The 13,416-nt window shown below is 33.4% G+C and overlaps 1 protein-coding gene across 1 annotated transcript; it reads right to left on the bottom strand.

The window, feature by feature from the left end:
* Window positions 1-2,928: 2,928 nt before the first annotated feature.
* Window positions 2,929-4,350, bottom strand: LOC117925957 (non-specific lipid-transfer protein-like protein At5g64080). The gene is made up of 4 exons (XM_034845055.1): window positions 4,211-4,350; window positions 3,859-4,139; window positions 3,663-3,689; window positions 2,929-3,314 (listed from the first exon to the last, which is right to left on the bottom strand). Exons 1-4 carry the CDS (start codon window positions 4,348-4,350, stop codon window positions 3,133-3,135), a joined length of 630 nt encoding a protein of 209 aa, XP_034700946.1. The 3' UTR covers window positions 2,929-3,132.
* Between the last annotated feature and the right edge of the window lie 9,066 nt (window positions 4,351-13,416).

Here is a 13,416-nt window from a genome sequence, read left to right as displayed (position 1 = left end):
ATTTCATTAGTATCCATTGATTTTCTCACCAATTGTCACATCTATCTCACCTTATTTAGTAGATACCCGTTTTTTTTTATGGACTTAGAGGGGTGCTACAGTCTTTACCGTACCTTCCCGATAAGTAACCTGACCCCCGAGCCCAATTCGGTTTTTCACAGACCAACCTTTTCTAAAATAAAGAGTCACACTTAGAGTTTTCTTTCTTATTTTGTTTACCCTTTAAAAATAAAATAAAAATAAGTGGCGACTCCAAGTCATTTTCTAAAAATAAAATCATTTTCAAAATAAAAATCGAGTGGAAGCACATGAGCCGAAATGCGGGGTTCATAAATATATAAATTATTATTATTATTTTTTATAATTATTTTAAATTTTAATAATATATAAATTATATATTTGTAATATCATTTATTTGACCACGTTCAATCGTCGGTCCAATTAGTAAGCCGGTAAATTTTCTGGTTCAATGATTGATCCAGTTCTAAAAACATTGTTCTTTACCTAGTACCATATTCCTACTTGGGGTGGGGGGTTGAGTTCTAAAATATGGTTGAAGTTGTATCTTTATGATGCTTGCAATGTGTGTGTAAATTTGTATGTTCAAGCACCCACCTATGTTCACTATAAACATATGTCAATTTCTTTCCTTATGAGGCAAATGTTTGTAAGCATTAATTTCAATAGATATCTTTTATGAATCTTGTACATAATCCACTTTGCAAAACTTGTCCATCTAGAATGAAGAGTATCTTCGAGTAAAGTTCAACAATGTTGAATGAGAGTAATAAGAGTCTAGTGATTGCGAAGTCTCCACTTGGATAGGGAGGGAAGGAGGATGAGGAGAGTGAAAGAGAAAGAGAATAGTGGAAAGGAAAGGAAGGATATTGAGAAACACTTGGATATTTCAAGAATATTTGAAATTTTTTAAAATGTTTTTCTTTTTTTATTTAAGAAATATCTCCCAAGTGTTTTTCTAAAACTCACTTCAAGTCTTTTTCTAAATTTTCAAATGTGTTCTTTAAAATATTGTCAAACACCTATTTTTTTTTACCTTAAAAATGTTTTTAAATATTTTTAGAACTAAAAATACTTTTAAGAAGTGCTACCAAATAGGCTCTTAATACATTATATTGAAATTTATAAATAAAAATTGATCTTTAACAATGTTGTTTCTCTTATAGTTAGAACCATATATTTCCAAATTTATTTGCTAAATAAATAGATTCCAAATCATGTAAGTATAATGTGATTGATTTGTTAGCAAGTGTACTACTTTTTAAAAAATAATTTGGAACTCAGAAAGCAAATCAATCACTACGAAAAAAAATTGTGAACTAAAATAAGTTCATAATAACTTTATTGTTTCTCTTCTATATATAACTATAATTTTATGAATTTCCTCGTTAGACAATTAACTTCAAATCAAACTATATTAAATATATTCGATTTATTAACAAATCAATTAATTTTTTAAAATAATTAGAACTCGTAACATTATTATTTGTCTTCTGCACATAATTATACTTTTCAAAAAATTTCACTACCCACATAAATTGTAAATCAAGTGAAACCAAATGAAACAAGATTTAATGATCTTCTTTAATGAATTTACTGATTTTAAAAATAAAAAATAAAAAATATATCCAAAGTGGGAGAAAACTTGGAGACAATGTTGAAGATAGCATGCTCCTTTTGTTTCCTTAACCCTCCAAGGTTGTTGCGGAGAGATATTGGGCATTCGTTTTTTATTTTTATTTTTCATTTATTTTTCTAACAAATTTTGAAAGGGGGAGTCTCGAAAAATGCCTATGACAATATTTTACTAATAAATTTCGGAATGATGAGGAGGTCAGTATCAGTCAACATCAACTTTTAAGTGTTTGACCGGATTTAAAATATTAATATAATAATAATTTATTTTCTTCTTTTATTAATTTTAATATTCCATGCCAAGTGCCAACAAAGCTCTTCCCATCACAGCCCATTGTGCATGATTCCTCCGCCTGCCTGGAAAGTGGGTGCCATAATTCTAATCATGTTGCATGCATGCCATCTTACAAACTCACCCTTCAATCTTGGCCATTATTACAAACCATGCCATTGAATTGCAGCCAATAAAGAGTGCAACCCTTCATGTCTCCGGAGCAGGAGACTCATCATCAATGAGTGTAGATAGATACCTAAGAGTTGATCACAGATTTATGAGATGGCAGAGAGCATTGAATGAGATTGTGACGACAGTCACATTGAATGCTGTGGCCTTGGTGTGGACGTGTAGTTGTATTTCCACAGTTTCCGATCCGCCTCCATTTATAGCGTTTGGCCCTACTTTTTCTCCACTTGGTTTGACCCTCAATAAATACAACTATAATGAGGCATCTTGCTCTTTCGTCCAAACAGGGTTTTATCAAAATATAAATTTTTTAATACAAAATATATTTTTAATTTGAAAATGCTTGGGGTCCAAATTTTTCAACGCCATTGTAGATGATTTTAAGAAATATTTTATTTTTTTTTATCCTTTAAAATCTTTTATTTTTTAAATATTCAAAATACGTTTTAAAAACCATCTAAATAGTTATTAAATAAATTAATTCAATAACTTAAAATGATTTATATAAATTAAATATATTTGATAATATAACTTAAAATTAAATATAATTTTAAATAATAAATAAAAATAATTAATTCATCCTTAAATCAACATTTTTATTTTATTTTATTTCTCAAATTATCTTTTTTTAATTTTATTCTTCGCATCCTTAAATATATTAATTTGATAATTTAAAATAAATTTTAAATTAATTTTATCATATAATCTTAATATTAAAATAAAATAAATTTTAAATCAATAATTTATATTAATTTAATTTATAATTAACTTAAATAATAAGTATTAAATTTCCCAACCACAAACAAGAGATTAAAATGTCCAAGGAAAAGGCAAATGATAAATATAAGTGAAATACAAAAAGCCCGGATGGGTTCCAAGTTAGACTCGAATGAATTATATACCTACTATCTCATACAAGAAAGAAAGAGAGAAATAAATACCCAAATTTTTAAAATCAAAACGTCACAAATATGAAATATCCCTCTGTTCCTCCTTCAAAACGGTGCCGTATTATCTCAGAAGGAGAGTGCGGCCGCTGCAAGGCTCAGAACAAGAGACCCAACAGAAATGGACACCATAGAAGAAGACGAGCTTCCCGGCGCCGGCGCCGGCGCCATAGCTATCTCACTGGCGGATGTGGGCGAGGCAGGTGCTGTGGCTTCTGATGATGGAGATGCTTCTGGAGATTGGATTTCCACTGCAAACAAAATCAAATTTTGAGCCATTAGTGAATTTTCTTTTCTATGTTAGAAAGAGAGAGAGAATCTTCAGTTCAAATCTAAAATAAAAGTTCTGAGGAGGTTCGAATCTCCTAAATAATGGATAAGCATAGATCTAAAACCCACAATATAAAATTGGGTAACATCAAGTATTTCTCGGCAACCAAACAAAGCAACTATTGATTGATTTCATTTCTACCTTCTAAGAGTCAAAAGAAAGGAAAAAAAACATAAAAAATGATCATTATTTGCTTTGTATTGGAATCAAATAAGCAAATAAATATAAGTTTTTCTTAGGTCATCAAATATATATAGACATAACGTACCAGGAGAACCAGCAGGAGTGATCGAAACTGCCAAAAAAAAAATTACAAGAAGATCATTGTCAGGAAAACCCACAAGAGCAATCAGTAACAAAAAATTTCTGGCAAAAATTCTCAAGTACTAATTTTCCTTGAAACCAAACAGGACGAAAAGAAAAGGCCAAAAATAGGTAGAGAAAGACAAACAGAGATGACTCACGTCCACAGTTACTGACAGAAGGAGCAGAGACGCGGCAGGCAGTAGGGAGATAGATAGCCTTGGTAACGTTCAAAACCACTCCATACTGCGCACTGCTCTTGAAGGCCTCACACAGACACTCCGCGTCCGCCTTCAGCACCGTCTTCAGCCCTGTGCAGCACGTCCCCTCCGGCTTCGACGCGGTGCTCCCGTTCGACACATACGACAGGCAGTCCGCCATGTTCAGTACCAGACTCGAGCAGTCCACCGCCGGCGAAGGAGACGTCTGCTGCGACCCACCTCAACGCAGCAAATCCCTACCACAAACAGCATCATAACAACCCTCAACATTGTCTTCATCTTCATCACATACCGGTGGACTGGATTCTGATGGTGGCCGTGGGAGTAGCGGGGATCGTCTGAACTCTGAAGGGCGTTTGAGAAACGGAAAGGGTAGTGGAGTCTGTAGAGGATGGAGAGTGCCTTTTTTATCAAGAGGAGGAGTGGTGACATGTGGGAGACTCATGGGAATATGAGAGGAGACGTGTCAAGCTGTATCTCGAAATTCGAATTTAGTGGAGACGAGATTTTAGGATTGCATCTAATGCGTGATTTAACAGTGAGATATTGTTCACTTTACAACTTCCTTTTAATTCACGTTTCTATATTGTCTCCACAATTTATGATTCGTTTGTTTCTTCAAATGCCGCGTGCAATAAGGTATATGATCCTGACCACGTCTATTGAGTCCAAATTCTACTTGGTCTAATTTTTTAAGTAAATTGGGATTAGAACTTGGTTTGATCGAGAAGTCGTAGGTTCGAGGCATTTCAGGGTTCCTCAATTTACAATTCTTACCATAGTATAGATTGTTGTAGTTGTATATAGTTGGGATATAGTTATGACATTAAAAAAATCCGTTGATGATATAAATTGAATTCTCATTGGAATTGGAAATCGAACTTGAATGCATGTATGCAAGTAGGTAGAGAGCAGTAGGAGTTTTCTGAGCAAAGGTTAGAATGAAGAGAAATGATAGAAGTTGATAAGGAATTGCCAATTTGCCCACTCGGTGGTGGTTAAGCTTTGGGAACGGTTGAGAGGTTATGTCCAACTTCTACATATTGAAACGTAGAGTTTTGGACCAAAACAGTCCTTTTTGGGAACAAAAATTAAATTAAATTTTAAAAAAAAATTATCAAATTTATGTTCAGATATGAACCATATCATTAATTTTTTGCTTTAAATTAAATTAAAGTCTGTCAATTTATATTTTATTTAAAATAAAGTTTCAATTATTAATTATGACTTTATTTTTTATTTTGAAACCTTAATTAGTAATTAAGGCTTTAGCTAATAATTGCGATTTCATTTTTGAATTGAAATCTTAATTATCAATCCGTTCTTCATTTTTGTGAAAGGATGATGTGAGATTGACATGATTGGAAAAAGATTACATTGGATATAAGTTAGTTTTAAAAGGGATCTAAAATGCACATTTTTGTGGTCAAATGGATCATTTTGACCCAAAATTTTTGGAATGTCTCCAACTTGAATTAGAGCTTGAATATTGAATTATGTTAATCATAGTAATTAGTGCAAATATTTGAATTTTGGGTCATGATGGCCGTTTAACAAAACAAATGGTAGAATATGTTTGATAAGGATTTTACAAAATGTTTTTAGTATAAAAGGAATTTTTGAGAAAAATCAAATGTTTGGCAAGATATAAAAATATTTTCAAAAAATGATAAAATTATTTATAATTTAAAAAAAAAAACACTTAATAAAAATATATTTTTACTAAAAACACTTTAAAAAAATATTATCAAATGTACTCATCATTTGTTGGCCTCTTATGGAAAAGCCCTTTTATATTTTATTTTTAATTAATTTACAAATATTTGTTTAAAATATGAATTTTATATAAATTGAAAAATCATAGCTTTACATTATGATTTCTAAAATTATATTTGAAATAATAATTTTAATATACAAATTTTAAATTTAAACTATAAATTATGTAGTAAAAAATAAACATTTTGAATATTTACGGTTTGTTTCATAGTAATTTTTGAAAATGTTTTAGTCATTTTAATACTTAAAAGATAAATTTTTTTAAATATTAAGAAAGTTTAGAAACACTTCTTAAAATTGCCATCAAATATACTCTTATTTTAAAAGTGACCCATATAAATTTTAACAGACATAGAAGCCCATTTGTAGTTAATTTGTATGGTTAAAGTAAAGGAAACCCATTTGTATAGTTGAAAGAATAAGGAAAAAGCATGAATATTTGAAAATCTCATGAGCTGAATGGTGAGAAGTGGAGATTTTGAGATAGGAGAGTGTCCCCAGAGCCTAGAATGGCTTATTTCATAGTCTAAGAAGAGCTTTATTCCAAAATTTGCGGCCATGATGAAGCATGGTGTTTAAAAAGGTGGACTCTCCAAAAGTACATTGTTTGAAATATTGCTGTGAGTCCACCATGAGAAATGATTGAAGCAGCATCAAAGCGATCTGCAGGTCTCAGTTTACACCCTGTCTATTAAAGGGGTCACAAATCAGAAATTCAGCCACTCAAATCTTCTTCACTCCATTGCAAAATCTCTCTCTCCCACGTGGTTTCCCCCTTTGAATCTTTGATCAACTTTGCAGCATGCCTCTCTTTTCTTCCATTCTTGGTGAAAACACAGTTACAATTTGAAAAATAAAGTGCACGTTGATATTATTAAAATATTTTTTCAATCTTTTGGCTAATTTCAAATGGGACAAAAATGAATAGAGTTAACATATGCATAGAGGAAATGAATGGATTATTTTCAATGTTTTCTTTGGTTGGCTATATGTGGACCCTGCATTTTAGCACGATGTGTTCCCACTCGATGGCGAAACTCGTTTTTTTTATTTGTTTGTTGAAATTTTGATTTTTTTTAAAAGACTTGGAGTCACTACTTATTTTTGTTTTATTTTTAAAGGGAAAACAAAATAAAAAAAGAAAACCCTAAATGTGACTCCTTATTTGGACAAGATGGTCTACGAAAAATCAAATCTGGGCTTGGAGGTTAGGTTACTTATTGGGAAGGTACGATAAAGACCGTAACACCCCTCTAATCCCTAAAAACGGGTCTCTATTAATGAGATGAAACAAATATGACAATTGGTAAGGAAATCAATGGATACCAAAATAAAATAATCAAATAATAAAGCGAATCATGCATAAGAATAAGCAAAGTTGGAATACGATCGTACCTTAATAGTGCGTTATCATAGAAACAGGGTTAGCTCAAGTATAAATCATCACATGCATATTAAAGAGCAAGGCAAAGATCAAGCAATACTTATTAAGCATATAACTGACAATCAAAAGAGAAAACTCATATGTAGGGGCCCCACCAAAGCCCAATTGATCTTGCATGAATTAATCTCACAATTCCATTATCCTGGAATTATGAAAATTGTCTTCATGCTTATTAAAAATAGCAAAAAACGAGAAAATTATTAAGAACCAAAGAAAATCACAAGATGCATGCCTGAGTAAAAAAATGGCAGCACGTTTATTAAAAATTAAGTTTTGGTGAATCAAGATTTTAATGAAGAAAAGAAAAAGAAAGAAAGAAGAAAATAACAATAATAATAATAATAATAATAGAAAATAAACAAATAAAATAAAGTAAAATAACAAAATAAATAAATAAATAATTATATGAAAGATGAATAAATAAATAATTCAATTAGGTGAATAAACGAATTAAATAAATAAATTTTAAAAGATTTAAAACCATTTGAAAAACAAATTTTTGAAAATCAAGTTTTGAAACTTATTTGAAAATTGAAGTTTTAAGAACTAAATTAGAAAATTGAAATTTTAGAAAAAAAATAATTTGAAACTGAGAGTCATGAAAATTGGAACTTGGAAAAATTATTTGGGAATGAGATTCTTAACAATTAAATCTGAAAAATTGGGATCTTGGAAAATTATTCGAGAATGAAAATTTCTAAAAAAAATAAATTTGAAAATTGGAATTTTGGAAAATTAAATATAAAAATTTGAATCTTGGAAAATTACTTCGAAAATGGAATTTTGGAAAATTGGAGTTTAGGAAAATTGAATTTTCGAGAATTAAAGTTTTATAAACTAAATTTAAAATTAAATTTTAGAAAATTATTTCAAAAATGGTATTTTGGACAATTAAATTTAAAAATAGAGTTTTGGAAAATTGAATTTGAAGTTTTGTAAACTAAATTTAAAGATTGGAATATAAAAAAAGTGAATTTTGAAAGGTTATTTGAGGATAGAGTTTTTATAAAAATTAAATTTTTATCATTAAAAAAATGAAGATTTGAGAGGGCCAAATACTTGGCCCATTAGGGTCCACACCAAACAAACAAAGACTTAGAGCAATAAAAAATCAATATGCCAAGTAGCCTTCAGTAAAGCCCAATCATATAAAGCCCAAACTGAATATAAACTAATCAAGCCTAAACTCAATACATGGAGCTCAAGGCCCTCATGAGACAATTTAGGCCCAAAACTAAACTCAACCCACTGCCTTGAGAGTCCACCAGTAAAGTCCAATGCTCAAAATATCAACTATGATGATCAAAAGATAGTCTTACCTCACTTTTAAAACCTTAGGTTGCAGACCAATGGATGACAAGCTGACAGAGAGGGACAATGGTTGTACGTTGACTATGACAGCGTGGGAATGGAGATGTGGGATGGGAACAACAATTTATGAGTCATGGCATGGGCAGGCAAACTAAGGCATGGCCATGCATGCATGAAGTAGAGTGTGTAGCCAATCATTGACAGGAAAGTGAAGCAGTGGAAGTTGTCGACGGTGCGAAAGAAGTCCTACACAACGACATCCTCGAAGGTCAAAATCTGGTAGATCTCATTCTTGTGGTCTACCGGGAACGGGGTGATGCTAACCATGCTAGCAACCACCTGCTGGATCGAGAGGCGTGTGATTCGTGCCCAACTGGTGTATGTCCTATTGATTGGTGTTCAATCAATTGGTGTGCCTTGATTTCTGTCCTCAGACGGGAGTAATCAACAAAATTTATAAACCTATTTCACCATGTACTAGGGTAGCATTAGCTAGCATAGCATAGTGGCTCTAGGATCGTTCACTGAGATGGATTTTCAAATTACAACTGATATTAGTTCAAAGCTGAATTGGTGCTTTTTCTTTTCAAGGTTAGCTTTAAAAGAAAACATAAAGATGTTTGAAAAGGTTAGTTTTTAAGTGAAACCAATAATAAAGTAATGGAATTCTTACAAAGAAAAGTGCTTCTTGGAGTTTTTAGATCACTAGGCTCAGGTTCCTTATATAAAAAGAGAGTTCTGGTCACTTGAATCTTTTCCTCGCATTGGGGATTTAACATATAGTTATTTCCCGAATTGGTGTGGTACAGATGTTTCCCCTTAATGGATTCAAACACTAATTCCCTGTCACTAAATCATCTTGTAATGGTTCATACCTCTCACCTAGTATTGGCCATTCAAGGTGATCCTTAACCTTGGATTACTCGTTAAAAGCTCGCAAGAGATAACTAATGGATGTCTCCTTAGAGTCCAAAAGCTTACCAAGTGTTGGCTATTCTAGAAAATCCTACCTTTAAACCACCTCTCAAAGGCTTGCAAGAGAGAAACTAGTGTATCTCAATGGACAGAGACCACTTGCCTTACCAAGTGTTGACCCAGGTGATTTTAAGGCATTTTAAGTTAACTAAAAAAGATAAAAACCATTAACGGGTCACACTTTCTCTTCATTAAAAACTAAAACAACAAAATTTCCAATTTTTGCATTCGGAACCTTACCCAGCTTCCTTCACTCCAAGAAACAAAAAGCCTAGCCACTCATCCTCTAGGAAAAGATCCTCAGAGTTTGTTTGGCTAGTGAGAAAAATACAATCAAAATGAGTAGGTAAGGCAGAGCAAAGCTCTGTGTATTACTTTCTTGAAAACTATACAAAAGTTGGTCTCTGAGAAAAACTCCCGAGAGATATTTAAAAGAAAAATTACAATAGATTATATAGAAAGGTTATTCACCCTTCTTTCTTACTTCCTAACTAAGGAATCCTATGATTGGTGGATTACAAGGAGAAAATAGGGATTTAAACAAAAAATATCTAAAGAAAAAATCTAATAGAGTCGGTTGCAAATATCTGGGATTACACAGGTGGATTTCCCAAGTTGAAACATGACTTGGGAAAATTTCGCAAGTTGAAAGTGTCCATTTCGTAAGTTGAATTTGAGATTTCGCAACTTGCGAAATTGTCTTTCAGCTTGATGCGGTTGTCTTCCAATGGCCATAACTTCTTAATTTCAGCTTCGATTTGCACATCGTTTGAAGCATTAGACTTTTAACTTCCCGAGCTTCGAAACGATATATAGTATGTATAAAATGGACTCCAAAAAGTGCTTGAAATGTGTCGTTCAGCTGCTCTCCTCTTGAATTTCTTCATGTTAGATTCTCTCTCTGTTTTTCCTCCTTGCATTCTTGATTGGCTTTGGCAAAGGACTACGAAGCTCCAAAGCTTGGATTCGTCATGTAAATGAGCTTCCATTTGCTTTGCCATGGATTATACATAGCTCTCCCTCATTCTTGGATTGCTTTGGTGATCAAAAAGCTATCAAAAACACCAAAACTTGCCACAATTTGATTAGAAACACTTGCAAGGGTCCTTAACATGTCAATTGAGTTAAAAGGTAATAACTACTACTCAAAAGTGTTTAAAAGAGTTAATTACAGACTAAAAAATAGCACTTTTTGAGTAGTAATCACTCCCGCCAACTAACATATTGCTAGTCCCTTAGCAATGATGGAGAAAAAAAGAAAAATAAACAATACTATAATTTACAACATCATGCTGATCACTTCAAAAAAAAAAATTCAAGTGGCATGATGATCAAACTCTCTCATGGAACATTAAAGATATAAAACTCAAACTTTAATAAGAGTTATCAAATAACTTGTCTAATCACAATTCATGAAGAGAAGGCATTATGCAAATTTAAGCTTCAAAACAATTTCCACTCCCAAAGGGTCAATCCTAACTCTTCCACAAAAATCTATGTGTTACTTATTAGTTTCCGAATATAGTATGCTGAACTAATCTCTTCCCCCAACTTAACTATTTTTCAAATCTTAGCAAACTGACAACCTTCAATAGGCTAAGAACGCACCTCTTGGTTCACAATTTTTTTTTCATTGTAGGAGTACAAAGCTAAAGGTATTGTTTTCTAAATTGTCCATGTAACGTGGGTCCATCGATGACTCCCAACCAATTAAGGTTTAGGGCATCAAGCTTTAAGGATCTTTCAACCACTAACTCCTCGGATTTTACCCCGGACTTTTGAGAATGAATTTTAATACCCAAACACCTACAGTATGTTAAACTCCACCTATTCACCCTTGTAATGAGCATTGAGGTCGGTGACTCCCAACCAATGAAGGCTTAAGGCACCAGGTTTTAAAGATTTTCACCATATACCTCTCAGACCTTGCTCGGGTTTCAAGGCAAGTAAAACATTTTTTTTCTTTCTTTTTTTTTTTCAAAGGCTCATTGGCCTTTTATAAGGTGTCCCAACACTATTAAAATGAGGTCAAAAGTACCAAGTCTAATTTTTCCTAAGTCAAGGGGGTGAAATAGTTTTTCATTTTATAATTGGAACCTAGTGTGCACAGTGTGTGGTAAGCTTAAAGTAGAAGAAATGAGGTTGAATTCAATAGAAGTTTCAACAATTCATCAACTTTAATAAGCATAATACAAATTCTAAGTAAAAAAAAAAAGACAAAAATTCAATTTCTTCCATTTCATTTTGAGAATTTTTCCCTAACAACCATGAAGAGTAGAATAAAAACTTAAAAAATTTAAAAATTAAGCAAAAAACAACTAAATTACCAAATATAACTTAGCATTAATAACAAAACTTCCTTCCTCAACTCTCTTCCCCCCAACCAAGCTGAACATTGCCCTCAATGTGGCAAGAGCGATTGAAAATACAGGGAGAAAGTGGTGCCTCCTGAATTACATGGAGTCTGAGTCGACTAGGAGAAACAACATGATTCAAAAACAACAAAAAAATATGAGTAGAGGAAAGAAAATAATAGTATGCCAAGTATACTAAAAAATGATGGATATGTATTACTTTAAGAAAGTACAATATGAACTATGAACAAGTAATACATCCAATCCCATTATATAAAACATAAAAAAACATGGGATTAAGAATTTTACTATAATAAGTAAATACAAAAAAGTAGATAGATGATCAGGTAGTGGTGGGAGGATCGTGTGGAGACGATGACTCGGCTGTGGTAGTCTGAGTGCTTTGGATTGGAGTCTCGACCTCTATTGTAGTAGTCTCCTCATGAGGCACAATCTGATCTGTTGGAGGAGCCTCCTGAGATGGATTTGTAGGCTCTGATGGACTAGGCATATCATGCTCAGGTGGCGACAAAATACCTAAATTCTGGTGTATCTGCCTAAGGATGGCAGTATACTGGGTCTGCATGGCAATAAGTTGATCCTAATGTGCACGTATGACTGTTATCTGTTGGGCAAGAACGCTCTGAGTAGTAGTCAATGTCTACAATGTATGACATAGGCCTCTGAACTCTGAAGCGAATATGATGATAGTAGACTCAGATGGAGGAGGCGCTGATGTAGCTGGTACGACTGGTGGAGTCTCAGGAGTGGTAAGAGGAGCAGAAGATGTAGTGTCAGGCATGGGCACTGTAGAAGGTGCTGCGGGGGCAGGTGATATGATCTCTACAGGTATCTCAGCCTGCTATGGCTATTGTGGCTACTCGTCCTGTGGTATCTCTGGATGTGCTGGCCTAGCTGGGGCTCTTGGAGGTGTAACATAAGCCGTCATATGATTCCATTTGTCGAGAGTGAATATCTCTTGACAAATGCGTTGACGCTCAAGCTGAGGCTCAGAAGGATAGCCCAAATGCTCTAATATCTGACAGAGCAGCTTAGGAAAAAGTAATGGAATGACATCTGCTCTCTATAGCTTCTTCTTGTGGACCTTCTCTTCAAAGTAAAGAAGAGAGGTCATAATCAAATAATGAGGGCCAAAGTAAAAACCCTCTGATATCCTGAATAAGGCCTCTAGTATAGCTCATCTCCTCTGCACCATATGCTGAAGTGGAAATATGTTAGAGCGCATCACCACATCCAGAAGAAACATCCCAGGCGGAAGCTCATTCCTAAAAACAAATGAGCGTGTAGATGTCCCCTTGGACAATATACAGACCATGTCGCTATGAGAAAAATGAGCTTACTCTCTATAATCTGCTGGACTCACAGGCTCATATGGAATGTGCAGGGCCTCTGTAATGTGTCTGGCTCCTAAAATACCATGGCGTCCATTAATAGTGAAGTGGATGACAGTAGGATCCCAGACGCAATGTGTAGTCATAGACTGATAAAAGTCTAATGCTACTCGGGGATAGAAGAAATCCCTATGAGTCATCTGGTGCTCCAAATGGTATCTCTGCAGTAAGTGGAATGAATCTTTGAGCTTCGGATGGTATTTGAAAGTCTCTCTATCAAAGCATA

This window comes from Vitis riparia, chromosome 12, assembly GCF_004353265.1.
Source record: "Vitis riparia cultivar Riparia Gloire de Montpellier isolate 1030 chromosome 12, EGFV_Vit.rip_1.0, whole genome shotgun sequence".
In the NCBI taxonomy this organism is placed as follows: Eukaryota; Viridiplantae; Streptophyta; class Magnoliopsida; order Vitales; family Vitaceae; genus Vitis; species Vitis riparia.
This window is presented reverse-complemented; position numbering and strand designations above follow the sequence as displayed.

Coding starts and splice junctions, on each gene's coding strand:
- LOC117925957 (XM_034845055.1), bottom strand. CDS start 4,350: ATGTCACCACTCCTCCTCTTGATAAAAAAGGCACTCTCCATCCTCTAC. Junction 3,690..3,858: donor TTCTGTCAGTAACTGTGGAC/GTGAGTCATCTC, acceptor TTTTTTTGGCAG/TTTCGATCACTCCTGCTGGT. Junction 3,315..3,662: donor CACTCCTGCTGGTTCTCCTG/GTACGTTATGTC, acceptor TTTTGTTTGCAG/TGGAAATCCAATCTCCAGAA.